Source organism: Haemaphysalis longicornis, unplaced genomic scaffold, assembly GCF_048455015.1.
Source record: "Haemaphysalis longicornis isolate Haplotype H1 unplaced genomic scaffold, Haemaphysalis longicornis Haplotype H1 scaffold_5, whole genome shotgun sequence".
NCBI classification, from domain to species: Eukaryota; Metazoa; Arthropoda; class Arachnida; order Ixodida; family Ixodidae; genus Haemaphysalis; species Haemaphysalis longicornis.
In genome coordinates, this window is record NW_027526385.1 from 64,869,595 (window position 1) to 64,895,105 (window position 25,511).

The following is a 25,511-nucleotide window of genomic DNA, read 5'->3' on the forward strand; positions in this document are numbered from 1 at the left end:
TTTAACATGATCCAGAAGACAGCGTTGCAGGTTGTTACCACTCTTGTTTGTGTGTTTTTCTACCCTGTAGTATAGGTCATGTGAAGTTATCTCATGCTTCGCGGCAGCTGCCATTTTTGAGAGAAGGGGCTTTTCGGCCATGTCTCGCAAGGTCATTGACCTTGAAGTGGGCGCAGCGTGTGTGGCAGGTGTGACGTAAAGCTTCGTGATCCTCGTTGAGGCGCATCGACGCTGCGCTTGCTCGGAGCCTCGCCGCTGCGATACCACGTGACTAAAATAAGGTTTAAGAGCTGCTCACCGGCGCTTGGTGGTTCAGTCTCACTATGGGTGGTGCAACCCGCCGACATTCCATGCGTTCGCTTCTGCTTTCATTGTGGATCAATATATTGGCAAATATCATTCTTGAGTAATTTTTTTTCTTAAAGAAGGTCTTCTTAGGCGTCGTGTTAAACCCAGCGCCGGGCCATTTGGCGACCGGCACCAAGGGTAAGGTGCTCACAAGAGGGTTACGACGAAGGCAGAAGCTCCTTACGTGGTAAAAGTCCACGCGTAAATCACGACGACGCCGGGTGCTCCGGTCTAGGTGCACGCTCACGTGAGCTCGGAATTTTATTGCTAAAGCAGCGCGCGAAGGTCGTGCCGGGCACCTCGCTCCGGGGAGGTTTTTCAATTTTTTTTTTGCTAACACAAACACACCAAAGTCAAGACTAAACAGCTCTGGTTTTAAATTGTGCATGGTATAGATCTACTCGAAAACCAAAGGTTCTACCAAAAAAAGTCCAAAGAAGAATGTGGGTTATACCAATTAAAATTAGCAAAATGGAGCCAACCGTGTGACGTCTTGCATTCCCTCAAAAATGCATAATTCGTGTGAGTAACAGATTTAGTCGTTAATAAACGTTCAAGTGAAAATAACGTTAATTAACGTGTAAGTGGAAATAACTAGTCCAACAGAATTTGCAAAAACTTATAAATTCAGAATTAGAAAAAACCTTTTACATTAGTGAATGGACAAAATCAGAAAAATGCTCCTTATATATCCCCTCAGACAAAAACGAAGGCTAAACTAAAAAAGCTAGGAAAACAACATTGGAAATAATATAAACACCTCGAAAACAGACTAACCCTGCACAGTGCTTTCAATGTGCGGAAAAATATATAATGGGCCAAATAAAGCCACTTAATTCTGTTACAGCAACTTTGAAATATTGGCGGAAGGGAACCAAAGCAAACATGAAAACATTAAAATATCCAAACCTATTTTCCGAAGCCGGCTGTGAAGAACTCACAACATAGTAAAGCGGCGTAGGAATTCTACTCATGAGTACACAATTATCTGAACATGTGGAGATTTTTTTTGTCGCTGTTCTTGGATTAGATCGGATTTCAAGCCGTATAGCGTAATTTTTTTGTTTTCCCTGTATCAACAATGATGGTTCTTTGCAAGTCATTTGCGCATTCTCTTATTTAAAAAATGTAGCTTAGTCTGCTTGGGTGTTTCTCATTACCGGTATTGCGAACATTGGTGAGGATGTGTCTAAGGTTTATTTGTGATACGGCCACACAAATCTAAAAAGCTTTGTTTCTGCTTATTTTGAATAGTGTCTGTATGCAGACTGTTGCTTAGCGTGCTGAACACTCTTGTTTTACCACCTGAAAGATTGTGCTTCCTTCGAGAAATGTCAGAACGTGAATATTTTCAGGTGAATCTACCCGATTTGGCCCAACTTCTCATAGATGACGCACTGAGCAGAAGAGGCGCCGGCGGAAAAACCGAGTGCTCGAAAGCAGAAAAGCGAGGTACTGAGAAATATTTTTATATAGTTTGAAGCGGCAAGCTCCATACGTCAAGTTAGTTTATTGTGGCCTTGATGCTCCCCGCATTTTCATCATTCTGATTATCTGGGTTTTGCTGTAGTGGCAATCGATGCATTCTAAAGCGTGTATACTTTCTGAGAATCCAGGGCATTTATGATAAGGGCGGTCTCAGAACAGAGCGCTTGTCCGAATTCCCTAATTCCACTTGCTACACATTGCCCGAAGTCCCAATATCATTTTGAGTTTGACAACTCACGTCCGCTGCTCTGTTCAAATTGGGCTGACGTCACAAATTGCTCCTTTCAGAATTCACCGTTAATTCCATGGGCAGTATATTCCGCTTAAAAGTAGTCTTTTCACCACCCTCGGAACAGTGCCTATGGAGCATCGGAGTGCCAACAATTAGCAAAAAACAAATGCCGAAGGGGATTTATGCCTGAGTCAGTGGGTGAAAAACGCGGCGTGCCTGGATTTGTTGAAAAAAAAGACACCACCTTCCCGCGAGGGAACCCTGAACTGATGCGAAGCATCTCGGAGGTTCTGAAACGTTCACGAGATTGGGTATCCAAATAACGGAAAATGACAGAATTGTTGGCGTTCATTCAGTTCATCGGACGGCGCAGCGTGACTCTACCGAATCAGCAACTGAGGGAGCGGCGCGCGGACCGGGTTTATTATGTAGAGAAGATGGAGTGGAGAGGAGGAGATGAGAGAGGAGGCGCGCATGCGCGCTTATCGCGCAGCTGCGGTGATGAGTAGCGCGCGCTATCGCACAGCTGGCGTGGAGAGAGGGAGAGCAGGAGAAGTGCGCGCGCTATCGCACAGCTGGTGGTGGAGAGGGGGAGAGGAGCGGACGGATGACGGACGACGCACGATGGATGGACGACGGACGACAGAGCCGAGAGCAAAAGATGCTTTGCATCTAAAACACAGCGCCACCAGAGGATGTCAGGAAAACGTGTAACCAATCATGTGGCAAATTTTCGCCTCGGGGCTATTACAAAAAGTCACGTCTGTTTTACATTTTGATTGAACTTGAACTATATGTTACTTCTGGTAAAGTCCTTTATTAATAAATTTGTGCAAAGTAGTAAAGCTGACCCTAATGTATCCTTTCAACTTAAGCTGTTTTATATTTTGATTGGACGATATGTTGTTGCTGGAAAACGCTTTTGAACAATGCATTTGTGCAAAGTAGCAAAGCTAACCCTAATGTGTTCGTTATTTGAAGCTTGGTATCTCTAAAACTAGTATTCCCTGAGTGTGCGCAGCATTCAATTCTACTTATAAAAAGAAGCTGATTTCTTGCATGTTCCGCGACACCACACATTCCTCAACGCCAACGTGAGCGACGCAACACTTAGCAGGGCGTTGCCATTGCATTCGCACATCATAAATGAAGCTTAAGTGTGCCGACGTTTGCTGCCATAGATAATCACTTCTAATACGACCACATCGTTCAGTGAGTCAGTAAAAATTCAGAAACCGCTGCACACGTACGTCGCACAAAATGGCTGAAGAGTGAACAATTGAAAGCCGGAAACATAGTTGAATAGAAAATATAAAAATCTGGGTCTGGGTGGAAGTCGAGTGTAGAACCAAGGACTCTGAACTAATACAAGATTTCTCAGGCTCCAAACGTCTCCTGCTTCCACGGCCTCTAACACGCCTTCTCATAACCAATTTCTCCATCTCACTCCCCTTCCGTTTCTCCCTTTTACTGCTCTCTACTCCTCACCATACAAGGGAAAGAACGATTTTTTTGTAATGGAGCCTGCCTTCGGCAACCACCCCAGTTTATACTTGTACATTTGCCACATCTTCAAGTACATCTGAACGGCGTGAAGGTGCCCGTCTTTAATATACCCGCTATTCACATTTGCCGACACTTCATTATCACAATATATAATCAGATATCTAACATTGCATCTCCGCGTTTTCACCACGCAGAGCAAATATTGGGCGAGCTTGCTGAACAAAATTGGGCCTACTGATTATCGCTGCCATCCTCAATCTCATTTTCACTCCCAATTACCCACACTTAATAACAGCAGAAGCCATCCCTTCACACTTCTCGAAGCCCCCTGCCACTAAAAACATGTGTTTCCCAATGTTCCGCATTCATGACGAAAGACGTGGTCCGGTCTTCAGTTGATAAGGCAGGTGACAGAGCAGGGTGACGGTGAAGTACTTTCAAACGGGGCTTAATGAGTTCGCGATGTGACTCTCTCCTGCGTACACGGCCCCTATCCTGACGCCCTCTTTAAAGAATGGCCCGACGCCCTCTCTATGCAGCTGTACATAAATTAGAACAGCAATGCCGGTGTACCGCTCTCGGCTGCGAGCACACCCCAGTTTCGTGACGAGGGGAGACCGCCTAATGACAGTTTGCTTAAGCGCGAGAAGTATCCTTGCCGCATTTGTTTCAATTAGCCATATCTGTTACCACCGACGGCCCCTCTATTTCCTGGGAAGAAAAGGCTCTGCCTTGCGCTAACACCTCGAGGGATTGCGCAGCACTGCATTGAGCTACCACCACAACGGGCTCATCGACTAACTTTAGATTGGCCCCCTGTGGACCACGATTCCATTTTTTAAAGTGTGTGTACTCCGCCTTGTCATAAAATCGGGAGATTTCTTACCGTAGATTGGCGGGTAATATATATCACTATTTTAAGCTTCCAGAAGCAAGGGCGTTTGATGTTGCATTGTAGGACTAACTCCAGAGCCATCACGAACAGATTAGGTCAACATTAAATTTTAGCCTATTGTGGTGGCGAGTACGTAGTGATTTTTGAATGCGGCATAAGCTTGGCGAACAAAACCACCCCACGGCACATTGATCAAGGAAATGCATTCTATAGATGACGGCACTGGAAGCATCCTCAGGCAGACCAAATCAACAACATTGCGAGAGAATTGCATTGTTACAACCATGTTGTAATCATCAAGAATCACAACAGCGGCGCCTCATAGCGATAGCAATGTAATTCTTCGTGTATTTCAAAACTCTATCCCTTTTTCAAAGCGCAATTGCGGTAAACTGTCAACATCAGAGGTTCTTCCGCCTCGTTCGTCGATGACTAGACAATCAATATAAATGTCTCACGTTCTCTTTACTTTTTAGCGCGTCTGTCTCCAGAAGAAATGGAGCTCCTGGCCGGACATAGTATGTCGGTTTTTGTGGGAGGGTAAGTTGCTGGACACTCTTACGAATGGTGCAGTTAACAAGAACATGTAGTGGTGACTTTAAGATTTCGAGCATGATTTTTGTAAGGGTACTGATTCCATGATGATGACGATGATCCATTATGCTTGTCTCTGAATAATGGCATTGGGGAAAGCCCATAAGCGGCGTAGCTTTTCCAAGGGTTCTTAAAAATGCCCACATGTTTCGTTCCTGCAATTATCCTAATGAACTTTGTCAATGATGTTATTGCCATTTCGGCTTGACTGCAATGAAATGTTTTAAGTTATCACTCAATGTCATTTAAAGCGGTTCCGAAAGGTGTTTTGAGCACACTAAATGAACTGGCGCCAGAGTTAGGTTTGGTGGCGGGCGTCATCTGTGCCAAGTGTAACATTTTTACTTGCAGAGGAAAGCTCCCACTTTATTTGAAAAATTTGTTGCCGCGATGTCCTCATTTCCTGCATGTTTTTAGACTTCGCCATGTTCCCGCACGTATGTAATCGGTTTTCCCATGTGCGTCTCGAAGCAGCAATTTTGCAATTGGACGGCTTTTTTCCTTACTTCCGGTGAAGAGAAGTGTCGTCTGCTCAGCGTCGAATGGCCATGGCGACGCCTTTGGTTAATTAGCGCTTCATGCAGCGTGCTTAACCCTATCGTGTTCGTCCATATTATCTTTTTTACTCCATTACCACGCTTCCCGCTAAGACACGTTGACTAGGCCGACACGACGACGACACGACGGCGACGCCGACTTCCGAGTTGGAAGACTGGCTTTTCACACAACGCCGATGGCGTCACAAACACGTCGGCCGATCGAAATTCCGCGTGGTGTGACTGTTCGCGGGCCGAATACGCCGACAATGCCGATCGTCCGAACGGTCGTAGAGGGTCGACCGAGAAGCGAAAACAGCGCCCCGACCGGAGTTTCCCGGAGTTGCATATTCGTGTCCAGCCAGACTTTTGTGGAAAATATAGCAGAATAGGAGTTACGCAAGGTTTATTCGGTAATAAGGAATCAACATCAACCAAACTTTGTAGCGCAACGCATAAAACGAAAGCACGGCGAGCACTTTTCCCGTATGGCGAAATCGCAGTCGCAGCCGAAACAGTGCTGTTGATGAGATCAGCTATGGTGGGGGCTTTACGGAACCTTACTCTGCGACTGTTATTCAAGAATTGTTCAGTTAAGCAGCCAGGAATCCTTAAAATCATGCAGAAAACATTTTTGTGACACAAAGGGTCGGTCTCAATCTAGTATGCATAATACAGGTTATTTCCGCGCAAATGTGGATGACTCATAGATTTTGTAGGCTGTAATAAGTGCAGTTTTCCATGCAGTAAAGAAAAAAATCTTGGTGGGTCAGTGGGCTAAAGCATCGCACCCGCTCAGTCTTAGTCCAGGCTTCATACCCCGCCGGGTGTTGCTTTTCTTTTTTTTCTGCGTCCGAAATGGCATCGTTGTGAATCGTATTGGCGAATCTAGAACGAAACTTTTTGGTTGAACTGCGGAACCACCATATCAAACGTCAATCCATAGTTTTAGGTGATAAGTACAATTTCCTGAGATTTAAACTCGTGCTATGCATATAACAAGGCACTTGCACTCTCAGCGGATGAAATACTGATATGTGCATTTTTAAAAATTGGTATGCGTAACATATAGGGTAAACATGGTTTCCTTCTATCGATTTATACAAGACAGAAGTTATGCTTGGGGGGGGGGGGGGGGTAGGGGGATATAGGGCTACGGCCGGCAACCAAACCCTCCACATATCACACCTGGCAGCACTGAGTATATAAAACTGGAACTAACAGCCTTTATAGACAGAAAATGGGCTTTTGGCTATCAGGAGAACAAGCGAGGGTGGAATAATCGTTTTGGCTTTGACATGTGCAGCCGAACAAAGAGGCAAGTGCGCACGGCACCAAAGCTCACTCTGCTCTTCCGAGACCACTCGTAATATATATTACGGTGTACTTGTCTCGTAGTTGATGAACACAGGTCGCGTAGGAGATTCCCGTAAAGTAAAGGTTGAGGGAGGGGAAATGGGGAAATGGAATGAATGACGCATAATAGCCTCTAAGAAAGCCCTTGTGTCATACAGTGCAATTCCTCGGCTGCTTTTTGTTACGGTCATAATTTTTTATAACCGACCGGAGAAAAGTAATGGAATACTACAACTGGCTGTGTAACCTGCATGGCGTCCCCACAGCAAGGCCAAGTTCGACAACTGGACGAAAGAGCGGACAATTAAGGAATATATCAACCGAAGTCCGTTGAGAACGCATGTACAGCCTCCCAAATTTTTAATAATATAGCGGGAGCGATGACCGATCGGCATGTCAGCGCCTTATCACGGTTTTCATCGGCAAAAAGGTGACGGTGCGCACACGCGCATTGAACTATTTGTTTTGGCCGCGTCGTCTGCTCCGCTGTTCTTCTCAGGGCAAAACACCCCCTGTTTTTTTAAATGCAGAGCATTTCAGTAACTCACGATGTCACCCGCGTTGATGTCCGTCGTAGTCCGCACCGTCGTTGTCCGCACCCCTCCCTACACTATAAAAAAAATACTATCCGGCGCCTGGTTTCGATCCCTCGACCCTGCGGGCGGAACGCAATGTACATGGTGCTCTACCCACTGCGCCACAAAGCCGACACAGAATGGGAGGCTACGAACGCGCCTTATATCCTTGACTCATTCAAACTACGCCAAGAAGCAGCTGATACATCGCATTCACTACCACCAACTCCCCAAACACTAAACATTAACGCAATACACCCACCCCCTATGCGACGCATTTACTCGAGTCCCCCTCGCGGGGAGATGGGACCGCCAAAAACAACGCGTTGTGGACTGCGTAGTAAGGTGCCGGCACGTGCGAGAACCGCTCGCGCTGTTCGTTCCAGGCAGGGGGCGCGCGAGCACTGCGAAGGCCGGAAATTCGAACAGCTTTGGACAAACCTCCGTTCAATTCATCAAGAGAGAAGTGAGACAGGGAGGCGAAGAGCGTGATGGGTAGTAGCAGTAAGCGGATAACAGTGCCACAGGCCGTTATGGCGAATCACTGCTCTGCATTTACGACAGCTTTCTCGTTGAGTGGAACGGCTTTAATTTTTTTTATCTTGCACGGCCGTTTCGCTACCCTCAAAGGTAGCTCAGCAGGGTGGGGCACAAAGTCATTCAGATGCAGTGGCAAGGGGTGTGCCACTCTCAAGGAAACAGCGAAGCAGACAGACAACGCTCATACATCAGATGGCCCTATGCGCGTGCGCGTACTTCACCTATTTCGCTGCTGAACACGATAATAACGCACTGACATGCCAGTCGGTCGTCGCTCCCGCTATATTGATAAAAATTTGGGAGGCTGTTCGTGCTTACTATAACAAATTTTGAGGCGATACTTTAGTCACTCGGCCGCATATTTTAAACCCCCATATGTGCAAAGACAAGTCGTTGTCGCGAACACGTGATGACGGGGTCGTTTCTCTTTTCGAGTGATCTTTCAGAGTAGAGCGGAAGCGTAGAATTCGCGCCCCATTCTTTCCATCAGTGTTTCCAGCGGTGGGCGGAGATGCAGAATTCATAATCAAAACAATAAAAAAAGCGGCCAAAAAGCAATGCAGAAAGTCAGAAGTCAGCCAGTTTGGTGAGCGCTCTGACCCGTCTATATTCTTTTCCCTGGTCTCCGTGTTTTGACTTTATTTTCTTTTAACGCGGTCGATCTGCACAGAATAAACAAAAAAGGTGAGTTTAGCGCGTTTATTTGTCATGAATGAGTAAGAATAGGTGATTTCTCGAAGAAAATAAGAAAAAACCGTCAAATGAAATAAACAAAGGAAATCACAAAGGTTTTTTAAATCTACCCCGCTCAAGTGATTATTGCAAAATAAGAGACCCCCAAACCACGAAAATAGCACAAAACCATTCGCTTACCTCATAAGCTGAGGCAAACAACGGCCTCGCCTCTGGTCGCTTCGCTGGAAATGTCCGCGAAGGACGATAGTTTTTTGCCGCCACTGCCAGGTAAAGGTATTTATTCTCTCCCCCCTCCTCTCACCCTCTTTCCCTCCCGACACGCTCCTTCCACGATAAACACGTTAGAGTTGTTTGAAGTCAATTGTATTTCCCGCGTTCCACAACTCACGCGTCATCTGTTGGAACCTTTCGTTGCTCTTCGAATCGGAATGCTGCCACCAGGGGCTGTATTCTCGTGCCTGTCCGTTTTGAAAACGTCTGTTTTGCGTCCGTTTTATTGTGAGGTACTTCCAGTTGTAGGTGGGCTTTGGATTGACTTTTGCGCAGCTGTTTTTGTAAGCACATTTTAAACGACTAAAGCTATTTTAAACTCTCTTTTATGTGTTTATTGTTCCGCTAGCGAACGAACAACAAGGCGACGAAAAATCGTCTGCTCCGAGAAGCGGCACCTCAACGCTGGAGTAGCTCCTCCGTGCTTGCATGGCGTCACATCCGGGTGTTCGCTTTTAGCCAAACAGGGTTGCTCAAAACGAAAACATTTCAAACGGACACAAAACGGAAAAAAACACGAGAATACCGCCCCAGGTCTGCATAGGCTCGTTCGCGAGCTCTTTTGGTATCTCGGAACAATGCTGGCGCTAGGCTTGGCATATTCGAAGAAATACACACACAAGAGAAGCGCACACTACCAACTGGTTTTCTTAATGCCAACAAACACAACTTATATGGAAAAATTAGGATGACGTGATAGGAAGGGTTAATCATTCTCGATGAAAATATATACAATATTTTTCATTGCGCATGCGTTAACCTACGAACTGTCGAGGAGTGCCAGCTCTATTGTCGTCAATGGAATCGATGGCCAACCGACACGTTATTTCTCTTTTAAATTTGCGAAGGCTTCCCAAATTTCGCGGTTGAGCGTGTCAGTAGATCTAAAGAGGATTCTAGCGCGTTCAAATTTCGCAGAGTACCCATGTCTGGCTCAGTAGGCAGCCAACTGCCCCGGTGCTGAAACTTGCTTATCGTAATTTTTTTGTTTTTGTCCCGCCTAGCGCCACTAGTGTTCCGAGTCAAAAACCAACTAGCTCCATTCCAAGCTTTTTCGGTATTTTTGGACGAAAATATTGTTTTCAGGGCGTATTTTTACTTGCCCTCACAAATTCCAAACACACGGCTTGTTTCAATGAAAAGAACACTGCCTTCCACCTGTAATGTTTTGCCTCAAATATACTTGCTCTTATATTTTTGCTCAACAAAGGTAATAAGCATGACGTATCATGCTTATCATGGTACCAGATTTAGTGGTTTGACGTGAGGTTGCCTATATAAACTTCTTGTTTCTGAACTTTGTGTATATTTCGGGCGGGTCGATGAACTTAGAGAGAGACACACAGTGAGACAGACCAATATTTTCTCGTCTAAGCCGCCTCTAAGCGGACTATTCTTGGGAAAAAGCTCTTAGAGTGCCTGTCCCCCCCTTCCTCGACTTGTTTTCCTCACTGCAGGTATGACACCACAAGGTACGTCCTGACGTATTGGTTCTACCTGATGGGCAGACACCCCGACATCCAGGAGAGGATGAGAAAGGAAGCATTGGAAGCCTATAGGTTAGAGGTGAGCTAGCAAATAAGTTCTTTGCTACTCCAAAAGAAAACGAGACGTTGTTCTTCTGCTCATATCCTTTCCGATTATTTGTTGCCGACAATATTCAGGAATACGGCATCGCACCAAAACTTCGCGCGTCGTCACGCTGCCTACTAGTGAATGTTGCGGCATTCAGTCTCACCGTTTTTATAAATATTCTCGCAAAGAAACTGAATAAAGTTGACAGTCTGTAAACCTCGAACTGTCTCAAGCTGGCTTTTATAAATTTATTGCAAACGCTGTGACCGTACGGCAGGTAATGTTATCCAGGAAAACAAAGCTTATATAATGGTTTCTGTGGTTTTGCGCAAGCGCGCCCCAGTTGGTCTATGTCCTTCCCTTAAAATGGCCGAAATGGATGTTTATTTCCTGCTAAGGGGTCTGAATAAAACTGTTTGTAAGTGCCTCCTAGTGGGGCGGCGCCCCTCCATAGCGCCATATGTAATTGGAGAGGACCTTCATAGACGAACACGCAAGGCCGCAAACGGAGGTACCGACAAGACTTCCGCAACACAACCTCCCTGCGCATGAGCAGTTTTGCGTCATCACGCAGCCTCTTCCTTTTCCGCTGTTTTGTTTTGTGTTAGCTCTCGACGGACGCCCTTCACTGTCGTTCACTCTCCACCGCTCGGTTCCTTTTGCTTAATAATACGCGGCCAGGCTTCAAGACATGAAACACGCGAACAAATTAGCTGTCAAAGAAAATGCCTAAACTTCGAACAGAGGAAGGGTACACCAACTACCCACTATTGACGGCCTGTTTTCGCGCAGGTTGCTTGTACTTGATTGTAGGGTTTAACACGCCGACGCAACGCGAGCGATGAGGCGTGCCGTAGTGGAGGGCTCCGGATTAATTTTGACCACCTGGGGATCTTTAATGTGCGCCTAAATCTCGTACACACGTGCGTTTTTACTTTTCGCCTCCATCAGAAAAGCGGGCAGATTACTTGTAGTCGACCCCTAGTGACTAACGAGGAAGTTGGTGCTCTCAGAATTTCAATACTAGCGTGAAGCCTGTCAGCTCAGTTTACTTGATTGCTCAAAGATTCCCCTCTTCCACTGAAGTTTACAGCCTATTTCAGCCTCTCCAGTACCCCTTGGTAATGGGCGTTAATGTGCGTTTTGAACGCGGCGGGCACATCATAGGGGGTTTGCCAATTATTACAATTTCACTGTCCGCGCATACGCTTCCGTCTTGGAGACGTTGAGTCATTACACTTCCCAGATAAGTGATGAACTGGATAATGCGGCACTTCCCAAAGTAATCAGGGGGGGGGGGGGTCATCATCTTCCCCCGTGTTTTCACGCTATAGTACGACCACATTAAAATGGGTGAAAAAATGAGCTCTACATCCCATCACAACACCAATTGCTAACAGCCATGCAATGGTGACCGGACTGCGGCGCGCGCAGATTTCATGGGGTGATAGCAATGTTTCTTTTTTTTAAAGCCACATGTGGTTGAGCAAATTTTGTCTCATCTTCCATACCAATTGTTCTACCTAGATATACGGCAGCAAGTCTTTAGTTGGCAAGATATCCTAATTTGCTGGTTCTCCTTTTGGAAACCAAATATATAAGAAATCGTCCACGAAACGACTTCTAGTTTAAGCAGTTTACAATTATTGCACGTTTATCAACTTGGAATTTTTTTTGAAGATAGGTTTCATCTAAACCGCCTTTTACCCAGTTGTAACGCTATTTTGTAGTCTCTTTTTTAACTCCACTGTACTGTTCATCTATACATTTCCTCCTGTTTCAGGGAGGCCATTTATCTGTGGAGGGCCTCTCAAAACTTTCGTACACAAACCAAGTTCTTTCAGAAACGCTCAGAATGTACCCACCTGCGATCACGTAAGTATTTATGCTATCTTCTTGCCTTCGCACGCTAGTATATTATGAGTAGTAAGTATCGTAGAAATATTGTCACGAGAAGACGAATCAGAGGTCAGTAGGACATACTGTCTTGGCCTTAACCATCGAGGACCAAGAATCTGTGGTTGGCACGCAGCCTCCGTGCGCACGGTCATGATCGCCATTTAACTCGATTAAATACATAGAGGTACATTGCATCTCTCACGATTTATGTCCTGTACCCTTCCGAGCCGTAAGAATGTATTCAGCTTAAGAGAAAAAAAACTGGGCGTTCAAGTATGAGCAGGGTACCAACAACTAATTTTAAAACTCAAAGAACGACAGTTGACTTTTACTCGGCTGTACGGTGCAGCTTACCGTTCTTTGCATGGTGACAGCAGTAGAAGATCCGTAACTGTCACCGATGCTGACTCTCTTGTAGGAAGATTTGAAACTTACAGAAGCTGTCTGATATCTTTCTCGTAGCTCTCAGTAAACGGTTTCAAATGTATAAAAATACCTGAATAAGTACCTTAATCTTGCATGAACTATGAAATGTGTGTGATTTAGTTTGGCTCAGAAACTACTCGATACAAGTTAATGGGCATATCCGTTGCAAAATTTGATTGCAGGAAACGGTTAGCTTCTGTTACGATGCTAACCCCCTTAAGTTATTTTTCCTTGCGCAGGTTTACGACGCGATGTGCTGAAGAGGACTACCAGTGCGGTAGCTACCTTATCAGGAAAGGCACCTCAGTAATGGTCCCCCTGTACCAGCTACACCACGATCCGCTTTTGTGGGTGGACCCGGAAAAGTTTGACCCCGACAGGCAAGTAGTCTTCGTGCTTCATTTCGAGACTATCGGTGGTCAGTGCGCAGTGTAGACAGCGTTCGCTGGCGTTGCGATGGCGTTGCGATGGCTTAGTAATGAAGGGAATGTGACACTGAGCAACATCTTTGTGTATACGGCAAAAGCTCTTCTCCCAAAATAGCAGCAACGTCCCGTTGAGAAAGCACTGACGTCAGCATTTTCTCATGAAGAGCGCTGGTGCTGTCATGATGTGCATACGCTAAGGTTCTTGTGCTTCCCAGTCCTTCGTATCTTCTAGCCACCCTTTACCACCTCATACGGCTAGCGCAGGTTCGCGACGTGTGTGATTGCAGCGTACGTCCACTGTGTTACAATTTTCTTAGCAAGTATGTACATGTAGCCAGACCCGAATGGGGCTGGAACGAATCCCTTTCTCGCTGGAAACCTAATAAATAAAGGGGTGTCTCCTGAGCACGATGCCAATGGGGAACTGTCAGGGGTAACGGCAAGAAGTTTCTACGCACTCCTGAGCAGCTAGAAGTTGCAACAAATTCTCTGCTTCATTGACCATTTTTTTCGCTCAACAATTTGTCACCACTGCTTTGGAAAACACAGACAGAAACAAAGTATTCGACTTTGCTGTTGCTACAAAGCTGTCAGATATAAGTTGTGCAAATACGGCATCACGCCTGTACTTCCACGAGCGTAAAACCACAGGTGTGGATTTTGGGGAACGTGTAAAAATGAAGTAGGTATCAAGAGGTGCCCCATGGCGCCTGTGCCTCTAGAACAGTGTACATGGACGTTTACTTTTTGTTTGTGTGTGTGCTTTATTCTATTATGCTGTTTCACACATGTTTATTGTTTATGTGTCTTATGTGCTGTGTTTTTTGTTTCGTTTTGCTATATATTTTTTACCTTTGTGTTAGTAATGTGTCTTGTTTACGTGTTAATATCGTCTTTTCCAGAATATTTCTTGCACATAGGTACCCATCCACCCTGTTTTGCTTTGTTGTTGTGTTTTCAGTAGGTTTGGTATAACCGTTTTCTTATGCCCATTGACTCGTTCGTTACGCGTCTCAAAAACCGGTACAGTACCGGTTCGACTAAATTACATACCGAACCGGTTCGCCAACCGATCAGATCATTTCCTCAGCAGGGGGAGAAAATGAAAATAATGTCGAATACTTTAAAACTACCTTAAAAACAAAGTATAATAAATACAAAATACTCCGTTTTTTTTTCAATAGTGACGGTGCAATTCGTAAGAGAAAGTCAATCCATAGCGCCAGATTTGGGGAAGACACAAGAAGTAGTGAATACTTCCCAGCCATTTCCTCACCCACTTCTTCTGTTGCCCTAGGGACTACTTAGAAGTGTTCTCACGAGAGACTTGACAGGTCTGTCCAGTTGACATTTTTATTTTGGCGAAAAATTTCTTATACCTCCTTCTGCACAGTATATAAGACGTCTGCAGTTAGTCTGCTAAAAAAATTCCTATTTCTAAAAAATCCCCGAAAACGCTTGGGTCACAGCCGCGTTGTACAGACCGTGCAAAATACGGAACTTTTACCTTTGTTGAAACACGAATAATTGGAGCTTCGCTGCAGTATTTTTAGACTTACTACATATATATAAATGAGTTAACGTACCTATTTTTGGTCAGACGAACATCTTGCCAATGAGAAATTGCGAGCCTAACAAATTTTCAGATATTGCTACCATTTCCAGTACTGTTTTTCAGCGCATCAACACGCTAGTCAGTTATATTTTAAAATATTATTATTCGGTTACTTCCAGTTCTTCGCGCTAATTTTTGTTGATGCGGAAAAAAGGTTCATCTTAAAGAATGCACTACATTGTACATAAGTCGTGAGTTTTGTAATACTTGAAAACTAAAAGAAGAAAGGCAATCTTGGATTTGTTTTAAAATCTCACTACTCGAAGTGAAGGCGTTCTTTATCACCTGCCTCAAAAACAAGTTGCTTTACCTGTGTAGTTTTGTATCTATACAGCACGAAATATGACGATGTTAGGTGCGTTGCGGAGACATGCTAGAGTGGTTTGTAACAAAATTCTGACGTCAACGTGATACAGAAATGGCCGGCACAAACTTGCACGCTCTACGTATCCTGAGAAACAAACGATTATATCACGCCCTGCGCCCTTCGCTGCCTTCGCAGTGACTACAAGTTTGATAATAAGAAAGGCCGGACTCAGGCATGCACGTCTAGAGGTACATCAGCCATTTTTGTGTGATTAATCGGTGAAGGCAGCTAAAAAGTTGAGAAAGTAATCGTGTATGAGCTCTGCGCGGAATAATCTAAAACCAAGGAGCGTCATTTTGCTTTTCGTTTTCACGTAAAAACACATACGCCATAAAACACAGGCGTGCTTGATGCTCCGAAGCTATGCTTGTGCTATTCTTCATCATCAGCATCATCATCACGAGCCCATGTACGGCCACTGCAGGCCAAAGGCCTCTCCCATTCCCATTATTCTAGAAATATCTCGGTCCTGTGCAAACTGCGGCGAATTTATCCCCGCAAACTTCTGGATCTCCTCTGTCCACCTAATTTTCTGCCGCCCCCTGCCACGTTTGCCTTCTCTAGGGATCCACTCTGTTAGCCTCAATGACCAACGGTTAGTTAGCCCTAATGACCTTGGCTTCGCACTACATGCCCTAACCACGTCCATTGTTTGTGCTATTGGGCGTACCGTATAATGCAGGCTGGCAGAAAAGTTTTACCCGACGATGACTTGAACAAGCGTCGAAGCATCTGCACATAGACGTTTACATTTTTCGTCTACACCAGAAAAGCGTCCGTGTGGGGCTATGGTGTAACACGCATGCCTGCCATCGGCTCAGCGACTGAACCACTCCTGCGGATAACACTTGTCAAGTGTGTACACTTTTCAGAAGTGCGACAGTCCTAAAGAAATTACGAAACACAACAAGGAAACCGTTTAAGGTGTGGGCCTTCCCCGTTATGTAGGGCACCAATATGCGGCATGATTGCTCCTGTACAGTCGACGCGAACGAAGGGCAGATTCTATCTATTCATATCGCCTGCGGGACGCCGAAAATGTGTAATTTGTTTCTCTTGCCTTGCAATCTGCACATGCAAGCAGCATGAACATACCATTGCAATGTAGATACGCATTTCTTTCCCATGTTGCGATAACGTACAGTTGTCCCAAAAGTAAACGGAGCACGGGTTGGTTATTTTGAGGAAATTTCTCTGCCATATGCCATGTGCCACTGCTGAAGAAATTCACTCTAGAATAAAATCGCGCCGTACTTATTCTATTGATGCTGGCAGCCGCATGAAATAGAACTCATTGTAAATTCACGGAGCCGTGCTCCGTTTACTTTTTGGTGCGCCTGTACAAAACTTTGATAGTGTTATGATTGTCCTGAAAAGGACAAGTGCGTGAAAGGTTGTGAAAGAGATGTCGAGTGATGAAAGCCCACATGGGAATGAACTGCGGGATATCAAGAATGGGTGGTAGAACCGTTTCGTCATGTACCGGTAATCGTTACTCCGAAGCATTCATCCTCCATTCCTTTCTATTCGGTGAAGCTCATTAACTCGGCGCCGCTCCAGGGCTCCTCCTCGGAATTGCGGACGCTTCTTTCACCGTGGTTATCACAATGGTTACTCCCCTTGCCACTACTAATGTCTCTTGCACAAGTTGCGCAGTCGTCTGCAAGCGGCCGTAGCGCCGTTATCAAATGATTGTGGAGAATCAACAGCAGCGCGAATGGCGAATGGATGTAAAAATGCACGAAAGCCGAAACCAACACCACGCCGAGAATGTCGCCGCGGCCGTTGCCGCCTCAAATACCAGAGTCTACTCGGAGCCTCTGAACTGAGCGGACGTGCTTTTCACGTGCTCCTCCGTTTCGGAGCGATCAGCTTTCACCCCGGCAGCAGCGAGCATCTCTCCGGGAGCGTCTGCGCCGCCGGCCCCGCAGGCGATCTCGTCTGGCACTACTATGCTGCCTCCCGGACAGCCCCCGCTTCAAGTCTGCGCACTGAATCCTGCTACCACCTCTACTTACGAACAGGATGCCCCTATCGAGCTGGATGACCAAGGTGGGGAGTGGATCATCATCACCAGCCTCTCTACGCCCACTGCAGGGCAAAGGCCTCTCCCATTATTCTCCGATTATCTCGGTCCTGTGCCAACTGTGACCAATTTATCCCCGGAAACTTCTTGATCTCTTCTACCCATCCAACTTTCTGCCGCCCCCTGCAACGCTTGCCTTCCGTAGGGGTCCACTTTGTTACCCTTAATGACCAGCGGTTATCTTTCCTTCGCATTACATGCCCTGCCCACGTCCATTTCTTCTTCTTAATTTCTACTAATATGTCTTTAACACCAGTTTGCTCCCTGACCCACTCCGCTCTCTTCTTGTCCCTTAAGGTTACACCTATCATTTTCCGCTCCATTTCCCGCTGAGTCGTTCTCAATTTAAGTTGAAACCTCTTGGTGAGCCTCCAAGTTTCTGCCCCGTAGGTGAGTACCGGTAAGATGCAGCTGTCATACACTTTCTTCTTCAGCGACAATGGTAGGCTGCTATTCATTATCTGAGAATGTCTGCGGTATGCACCCCACCCCATTCTGATCCTTCTAATTATCTCTGCCTCATGGTTGGGATCTGGGGTCACAACAAGTCCTAAGTAAGTGGGGAGTGGATAACCCCCGGGAAAGCCGCAAGCATAAACTCACCGCCCGCCCAAGCCTCGACCTATATGCAGTCGGATTTCACCTGCCAGCCATGCAATCCGACGCGCCAACGGAGCGGCTCGAAATTCTCCCCGCCGCCATCCGAGCGGCGAAGCTACCGGCGCATACATGCGCCGATATTTCACTCCAGTTACGCCGTCGCGACCGCCTTGCCGTTTTCAAAACAGAGCACATCGAAGTCGTGAACAATGTCCTCCGAGTACAATGCATCACCCTAGCCGGACGCACACATCAAGTAGCTCCTTACCTCATGGCCCCCACCAACTCGTGCCGCGGAGTAATCCACGGACTTGCCCCCGATGCCACGCCTGACAACCTCATCCGGGACTTGGAATGCTACCAATCCGACATCCTGTCCGCCCGCCGCATGGGTAATACAAGCTCTGCCATACTTACATTCTCGGGCACGCATGTTCCGTTTTTCGTCTACTAACCACGCATCGAATTTCGGTGCCGTCCCTACAAGCCTCGTGCCTACCACTGCACAGTCTGCCTGCAATACGGACACCGCACGCTGGCATGTCCCGGAAACCAGCAGCGGTGCCCCATTTGCTCCACCGTCACCACCCGTCCCGACGAGCCACATTCCTACACACCTTGGTGTCTTCATTGTGAAGGCCACCACGCCCCCTTCGCTGAAGTCTGCACCATCCGCAAGACCCGGGATGAGGCATGTGCCAACGCGGCCCAGAAGCAGCTCCTACGGCACAGACAGCTCGAAAAAGTACATCAAAGCGCCTCACTACCAACGAAGGCATCACCCCCTGCACCGTCAAAGCCGCCCTCTTCTTCCGTGCCACTTCCTCCGTCTGCCACGTGGGGGGGTCAGCGATCAAATATACCTCCTGCAAATATACCTCCTGCCCCTGTACCTAAACCCGCACTGACTGCACAAGTGAAGTCTGCGCCAGTGAATCGAGACCTGCCCACGCCACCACCTGTCGCACTGCAGGTAGGGCCGCCGATTACACCCGAACTCGCCTCCCAAAGTTCCCCCACTCCTTGTCACGTCGACAAGCTGGAGCAGCGGCTTTCCGAGCTTACCTCGCGCGTAGTTGCCCTTACATCGCTAGTCGAGAACCAACAAACACGTCTCGAGGCGCAAGACACACGCACTTCTAGCCTCGAAACGCTCATTACAACGCTCACTGAGTCGCTTAACAACCTAACTGCCACCATAAGCAAAAAATTTGATGACGCCCCAACACCCATGGAAGACACGAGCCAATCAATTAAACGCGAGCACCCGGTTTCCACTTCGGTTGCTGGGTTGGCCCCCAAAATTAGGCCCGCCACCCTTCTCGTCCCACTCAACATTTCCGACTAAGCTCCCCTGTGGCACTTAAATTGGTACAGTGGAACTGCCGTAGCCTTTCTACGAATCGCACGCCTGTGCATCAATGGCTCCTTAGGCTAGCCACACTCCCTCACTCTCTTCTTTTACAAGAGACAAGGCATGCAAAAGTCATACCTGGCTATCGAGCTCTGCATGCCGACCCTTTTACGCCGCTATCGTTCATTTACATTCGTAGGGATATCGCATATGAACAGGAAGACGTTCCCTCCTCATTACTTCCATACGTTACGGGCCTCTCCTATTACCCAGAGCCCCAGCAGCCACCCCTTACTCTGTGAATGTCTACAATCCCCCCAATTCCACAGTCCTCCTCTTTCCTCTCTTTCGTTTTCTTCAATCCTTTCCCAAACGGCGTGACATAATCCTTGGTGGAGACTTTAACGCCCCAAACGCCATCTGGGGATACTCGAACACCCTTCGTTCGGGCCGCCTTCTCCACGCACACACCATGCAGGGCTCATATACACTCCTTAATACTCCAGACACGCCCACACGAGACGGATACGCGACACAACGCCCCACAACACCTGACCTTACCTTTCACAACGGACCGAATCCACCGGCAAGCTGGCAAGTCCTTCCGGATACCCTTCTCTCCGACCACCACATCATTGAAATTACACTCACGCTCACACACAAACCTAAGAGACGAGTCGTCACCCATACTAACTGGGACCGCTTTCGCCGCATGCGAGCACAAGAACCAACAACTAACTATGGCTTGTGGATACGATCGCTGAAGAGGGCGCAGTCTGAAACCAACACCACCATCGTGGCCGACCCGCCGTCGGACAACCCTGATCCACACCTTATGCGTATGTGGAGACGCCGCAAACGCCTTCTTAGTCTTATACGTAACCAACCCCACAACACACAGCTATGGCGTAGCCTAGACACCCTGAACACCGACATATTAATTCACTGCTCCACACTTGATTCAGCAAATTGGAATCGCATATGCGATTCCATCAACTGTTATCTCCACACTAAATCCCCTTGGTTTCCTCTCCGCTCCCTTCTTGGTCCTCAGCCGGCTCCCCTCCCCACTCTCCAAAAGCACCTTTCGCTACACGCCGCTGACTCTCTTATACGAGAGGTGACCGATTTATACATTCCGCCACCACTCCCTTCTCTCTACCCTGAGTACACAGGGCCTCCAAACAGTGATCTCGATCGCCCTTTCACATTACCCGAGCTGGAACGTGGTCTGGCCCAAAATAAAGCTGGTACCACTCCTGGGCGCGGACCAGATCTCCTATTCCATCCTAAAAAACCTCCCTGACTCGGACAAAGAATTCCTTCTCCCCCAAATCAATGAATACTGGAGCACAGGTACGCTGCCTGAGGAATGAATTTCTTCCACCATCTCCCTCATTCCCAAACCTGGTAAGCCCGCCACACTCCCAAACCTTCGCCCAATTTCTCTCACCTCTTGTGTCGGGAAGACGATGGAACACATGGTTCTCGCGCGTCTCACAGACCTCCTCGACAGTACCAACTTCCTACCCAACAATCAGATCGGTTTTCGCCCCCATATGTCTACCCAAGACCTCTTTCTCCTTCTTCAGCAAACTTTCTTTCAGCCCTCAGGGCCTCAAGTTCATGCTCTCATGACTGGACGTACGCAAGGCCTTTGATACCCTCCTTCACGACGCCATCCTTTCCCCGCTCCAAGACACTCATTGCGGCTCCCGCCTCTGCTCTTATGTTCGTTCATTTCTTCGCTCCTGACAGGGTCGATTTCGACTTGGGACCACTCCATCCCCATCCATCAGCCTTACCCGCGGTACCCCTCAAGGTGCCGTACTATCACCTACCCTCTTCAACCTCGGCCTTGCCCCCCTTGCCAGAGCCTTGTCCGAGATCCCCAACCTTCACTCGCTTCTATACGCCGATGACATTACCCTCTGGTGCACCCATGGGTCTCCGGGGGAGGTGGAACAAACTTTGCAATCTGGCCTTGACCTTATTTCTCAGTACTTTGCCTGCTCAGGCCTGTAAGCAGCTCCAGAGAAATCAGAGCTGCTTTTACTTTCCACCACTAAATATCAATGATCTGTCAACCCACTCTTGTCGCTTACCCTCGATGGCACTCCCGTCCACCGAGCTTCATCCTGCCGGGTTCTGGAATTTCCCCTCCAAGACCACTCCTTCTCCCGTGTCATAAAGTCCACGATCACCACATGCCACCAAGTGACTCACTTGGTCCGACGGGTGGTTAAGCGGCGTGGGGGCATCGATGAACGCAGAGCCAGTCAGCTGGTAACAGCCTTCGCCCTGAACAAAATCTTGTACTGTCTCCCATACTGCACATTAACACAGGCACATATGCGAAGTGTTCAATCTGCGCTTAACACACTTTACAAAGCTGCCCTGCGTCTCCCAATACACGCCTCTACAAAGACATTATACGCCGCAGGTCTCTTCCTTTCTCTTCCTGATCTTCTGCGCCTCCACAGGGATCGACAGCTGGGCCGTCTGTCTGGCTCCACGCAGGGCCATTAGCTGCTTCAGCGGGCGGGCATCAGGCCCATCGACTTTCCCCTGCACACCTCCCAACGGCCCCTTCCAAGTAATTTCCGCTGTGCCCCCATTCCCTCCGACATGACACCACACCTTCACGAGGGCAGACGGCAATCTCGTGCGTTTTACCACGACCCCTTCCCTCCGGACACTGTCACATGCTATGTTGACGCGGCATATTACCCAGCTTGTGGCTCCACTGGTTGCGTAATTATGTCCCGCCCCACTGACACCCTAATAACCCCCAGAGTAGGCCCTTACTCCCATCCTACTTCTCCCTTAGCTCTCGAACTCGCGGCGATCGTTCACGCAAGTAGATAACTTCCCTACCCCCTTCCCCCCGCTATCGCATATGCTCCGACTCCATGGCGGCGATTCGAGCTCTTCGCGACAACCGAATTTCTGAAGATCTTCATGACGACCTCTCTGAAACTCTCTTGCTCCTCTCGCCTGCCTCGGTCGCTGTGGTGTGGGTGCCGGGCCACTCAGGGATTATTGGCAATCAGCTGGCTCACCAGCTGGCCCGCGAGACTACTAACCGGGCGCCGGTGATCCCTTGGCCTTTCCCTCCCATGGCGGACGAGGCATATTTCTACAAGAAAACCCTCAAAGAGCACTACCAACACCTCCGGCACTCGTTACAGACTCTTCTGCCACCGCACATTACCCTATCCATTGCACAAGTGCACACCCTTCGAACAATCCAGCTGAACACCCTCACCACTCCGGCACGTCTTTACCACTACGGCTATCGCTCCGACCCATACTGTCCCAACTGCCCCGCTACGTACGCAAATGTTGAGCACATCCTTTTCTCCTGCCCCGCTGCCCACCAGTCTCCTCATTACCCTAACCCCCCTCCTCCCAATTGCCGAGTGTGGTTGGCGTCGGCGGCCCTCGTTGACCAGTGGGCCATGATTCTTCTTGCGGAAGAGTACGATGCATAGGTCTTAATCTGACAAGAAATAAAGTTTTTCTCTCTCTCTCTCAAATACCATCTCGCCCACTAGCTGCGGTTCCCTGCCGGTTGAAAGCAACTTGCCCCGTTGGAACGCTGGCGTGAGCACATCATTCTTCTTTAGATTGAAAGTCATCCCGAGCGACATTTCACGTCGACGACCCTCGTTGACGAGATGGCCACAGCTTTCTGGCGGAAGAATAATAACAGATCTCAGTCCAACCTCATATCAAGTCTTTCTCTCTCCCATCGCCGGTGCATTTCAAGACTAATTATGCGCCCATCCCCGGTTGCCGGTTTGGGAATGCACGGGTTGGGGGTCGAGGGAGGGTGAATGCTGGCGCAACCGTGCTTAATGCCGTTACCGATGTCATACCCGCTGTGGTAGTGGGAGATTCAAGCGTGGAGTCTCATGGCTGAAGGCGCCCTGTCAGCTGTCCTCCGCAATCGAGCGGTTGGTGTCTAGGCTGGTGTTTTACACAACAATAGGATGCCTACGACTGGGAACCGAAAGGGTCACCCACGTGTGTGTCCGCTAATGTAAAGGTTTACGTTTTCGAGGTGTTAAGTTGCTATGGGATGGACGCATGTCGTCCGCTTGGAGGAACACGAGCGGCAACTGTAGAAGCGTCCGCACGAACAGGTGCGCGAATGGGCGCGAAAAAAAAAAGCGGAAAGCCGCTGCCGCTACCGTTTTCGCGTAAAGTTCCACCAGGCCGAGTAGCTGCGAATTACTCCCGGAGGAACCGCATCTGGCCCACTTGGAACGCCGACGTGGGCCAATATCACTTGTTCATTTTAATTAAGGGGCTCTCAATGTGACTTCATACACTTTCTTCTTCAGGGATAATGGTAGGCTGCCATTCATTATCTCAGAATGCCTGCCGAATGCACTCCATACCATTCTTATCCTTCTAATTACCTCTGCCTCATGGTTGGAATCCGGGTTACAACTAGGCCTAAGTAGATATAGTCGCTTACCACATCCACTGCCTCGCCAACTATATCAAATCGCTGTGGTGTCCCGAGGTTATTGATCATTCCTTTAGCTTCCTGCATATTAGGAAGAAGAAAGTGTATGGCAGCTGCATCTTACCGGTACTCACCAACGGGGCAAAAACTTGGAGGCTCACTAAGAGTGTTCAACTTAAATTGAGGACGACTCAGCAAGCAATGGAACAGAAGATGATAGGTGTAACATTAATGGACAAGAAGAGAACGGAGTGGATCAGGAAAGAAACGCGTGCTATGGAAAAATTAGTAGAAATTAACAAGAATAAACGGACGTGGGCCGGGAATGTAATGCAAAGGCGAGATAACCGTTGGTCATTAAGGGTAAGAGAGTGAATCCTCAAAGAAGGCAAGCGTGGCAGAGGGCGGAAGAAAGATAGATAGGCAGATGAGATCAAGAAGTTTGCGGGGATAATATGGTCGCAGTTAGCACAGGACCGGGATAATTGGAGAATAATGGGAGAGGCGTTTGCCCTCCAGTGGGCGTAGAGAGGCTGGTGATGTTGATTGCGGCGTGTTCGACAGGCAGGGTCTCACTTCTAAGAGAGAGAAAGAGAAAGAGAGTTGCTATTCGAAGAGAAACGAAGCTCACTTCTAATCTCCCCTCATGACCGGTTGCCGGTTAATTTGTATACTGGTTGAGAGTAGAGGGGGCGGGGGCACTCGCAGCTAAAGGGTTCGTGCCCCTGCTGATTACATGCCCGTAGTGTTGGCGTGAGGTTTAAACGTGGCCGTCAAACAGCCCAATGCGACAGGTCCGGTGTTCTCAGTTGTAGACTGGATTGGGTTGGCGTTTTACACAAACTATAATATGCCTACGACGCAGGAAGGAAAGAGACAGCTAGCTCCACGTATGTCAACTTGGATAAAGCTCGGGTCTTTTTCAAATTTCATTCATGCTATGAAGTGCGCTCAGTCGTAAAATACAAACGAAGGTGTTTTGTTTTGTGCACTCCGTGGAGGGCATGCAGCTTTGCAGCTCATCCTTCTTCACTAGAGTGGAAGCACAGCACATTTTTATTTTCAGTTCCGGTTCGGATTTTGCGGGCTCAAAAATGATGGTTAGGGTTCGGTTCCCGGCAAAAATACCTTTTCTGTTGCGGTTTTTGGTTCGGCTGGGTTCCGGTTCGGCGCCCTGCAATGTACGCAACTTTTTCGTGCAAACTGCAGGTTCAGTCCTGAGAACAAGCACCTCGTCAACCCAATCGCCTACCAGCCTTTCGGCCTTGGTCCTCGTATGTGCGTTGGCTACCGCTTAGGCCTTCGCACACTCGCTTCAGTGACGACGCAAGTTTTACAGCATTTTCAGATCACGTTGGGTCATACCCAGAAGGTAAGGCATACAGTGTACCCATATTCGTAACAATCACTGCTATGAAAGGATCACAGTGTCGACTTTTTTTGTTTTTTTCTACGAAGCCCAGGTGCTATTTTATGGCATGACAATTGTACTTGGTTACTCTCAGTACTGGCGATGTGTTAGGCGCCTCGTTATCTCTCAGGTGGCATACATATTTCTGGATATCATTCATGACTAATAGACCAAAGAAATTACAATTGCGCCAGTACTTTTGGGCAGGAACAGCCATCGAAAGTAATTTTACGAGCA

General features: G+C 47.8%; 1 protein-coding gene across 1 annotated transcript in view; it reads left to right on the forward strand.

Annotated features, from left to right (window-relative positions):
* Positions 1–25,511, forward strand: part of LOC144139718 (cytochrome P450 3A28-like) — a 52,265-nt gene that overhangs the window by 21,984 nt on the left and 4,770 nt on the right. Inside the window, exons 6-10 of the mRNA XM_077672001.1 lie at positions 4,946–5,009; positions 10,494–10,602; positions 12,395–12,486; positions 13,176–13,316; positions 25,073–25,235. Of these exons, the coding sequence (XP_077528127.1) occupies positions 4,946–5,009; positions 10,494–10,602; positions 12,395–12,486; positions 13,176–13,316; positions 25,073–25,235 (569 nt within the window). The remainder of the gene's footprint in view (positions 1–4,945; positions 5,010–10,493; positions 10,603–12,394; positions 12,487–13,175; positions 13,317–25,072; positions 25,236–25,511) is intronic.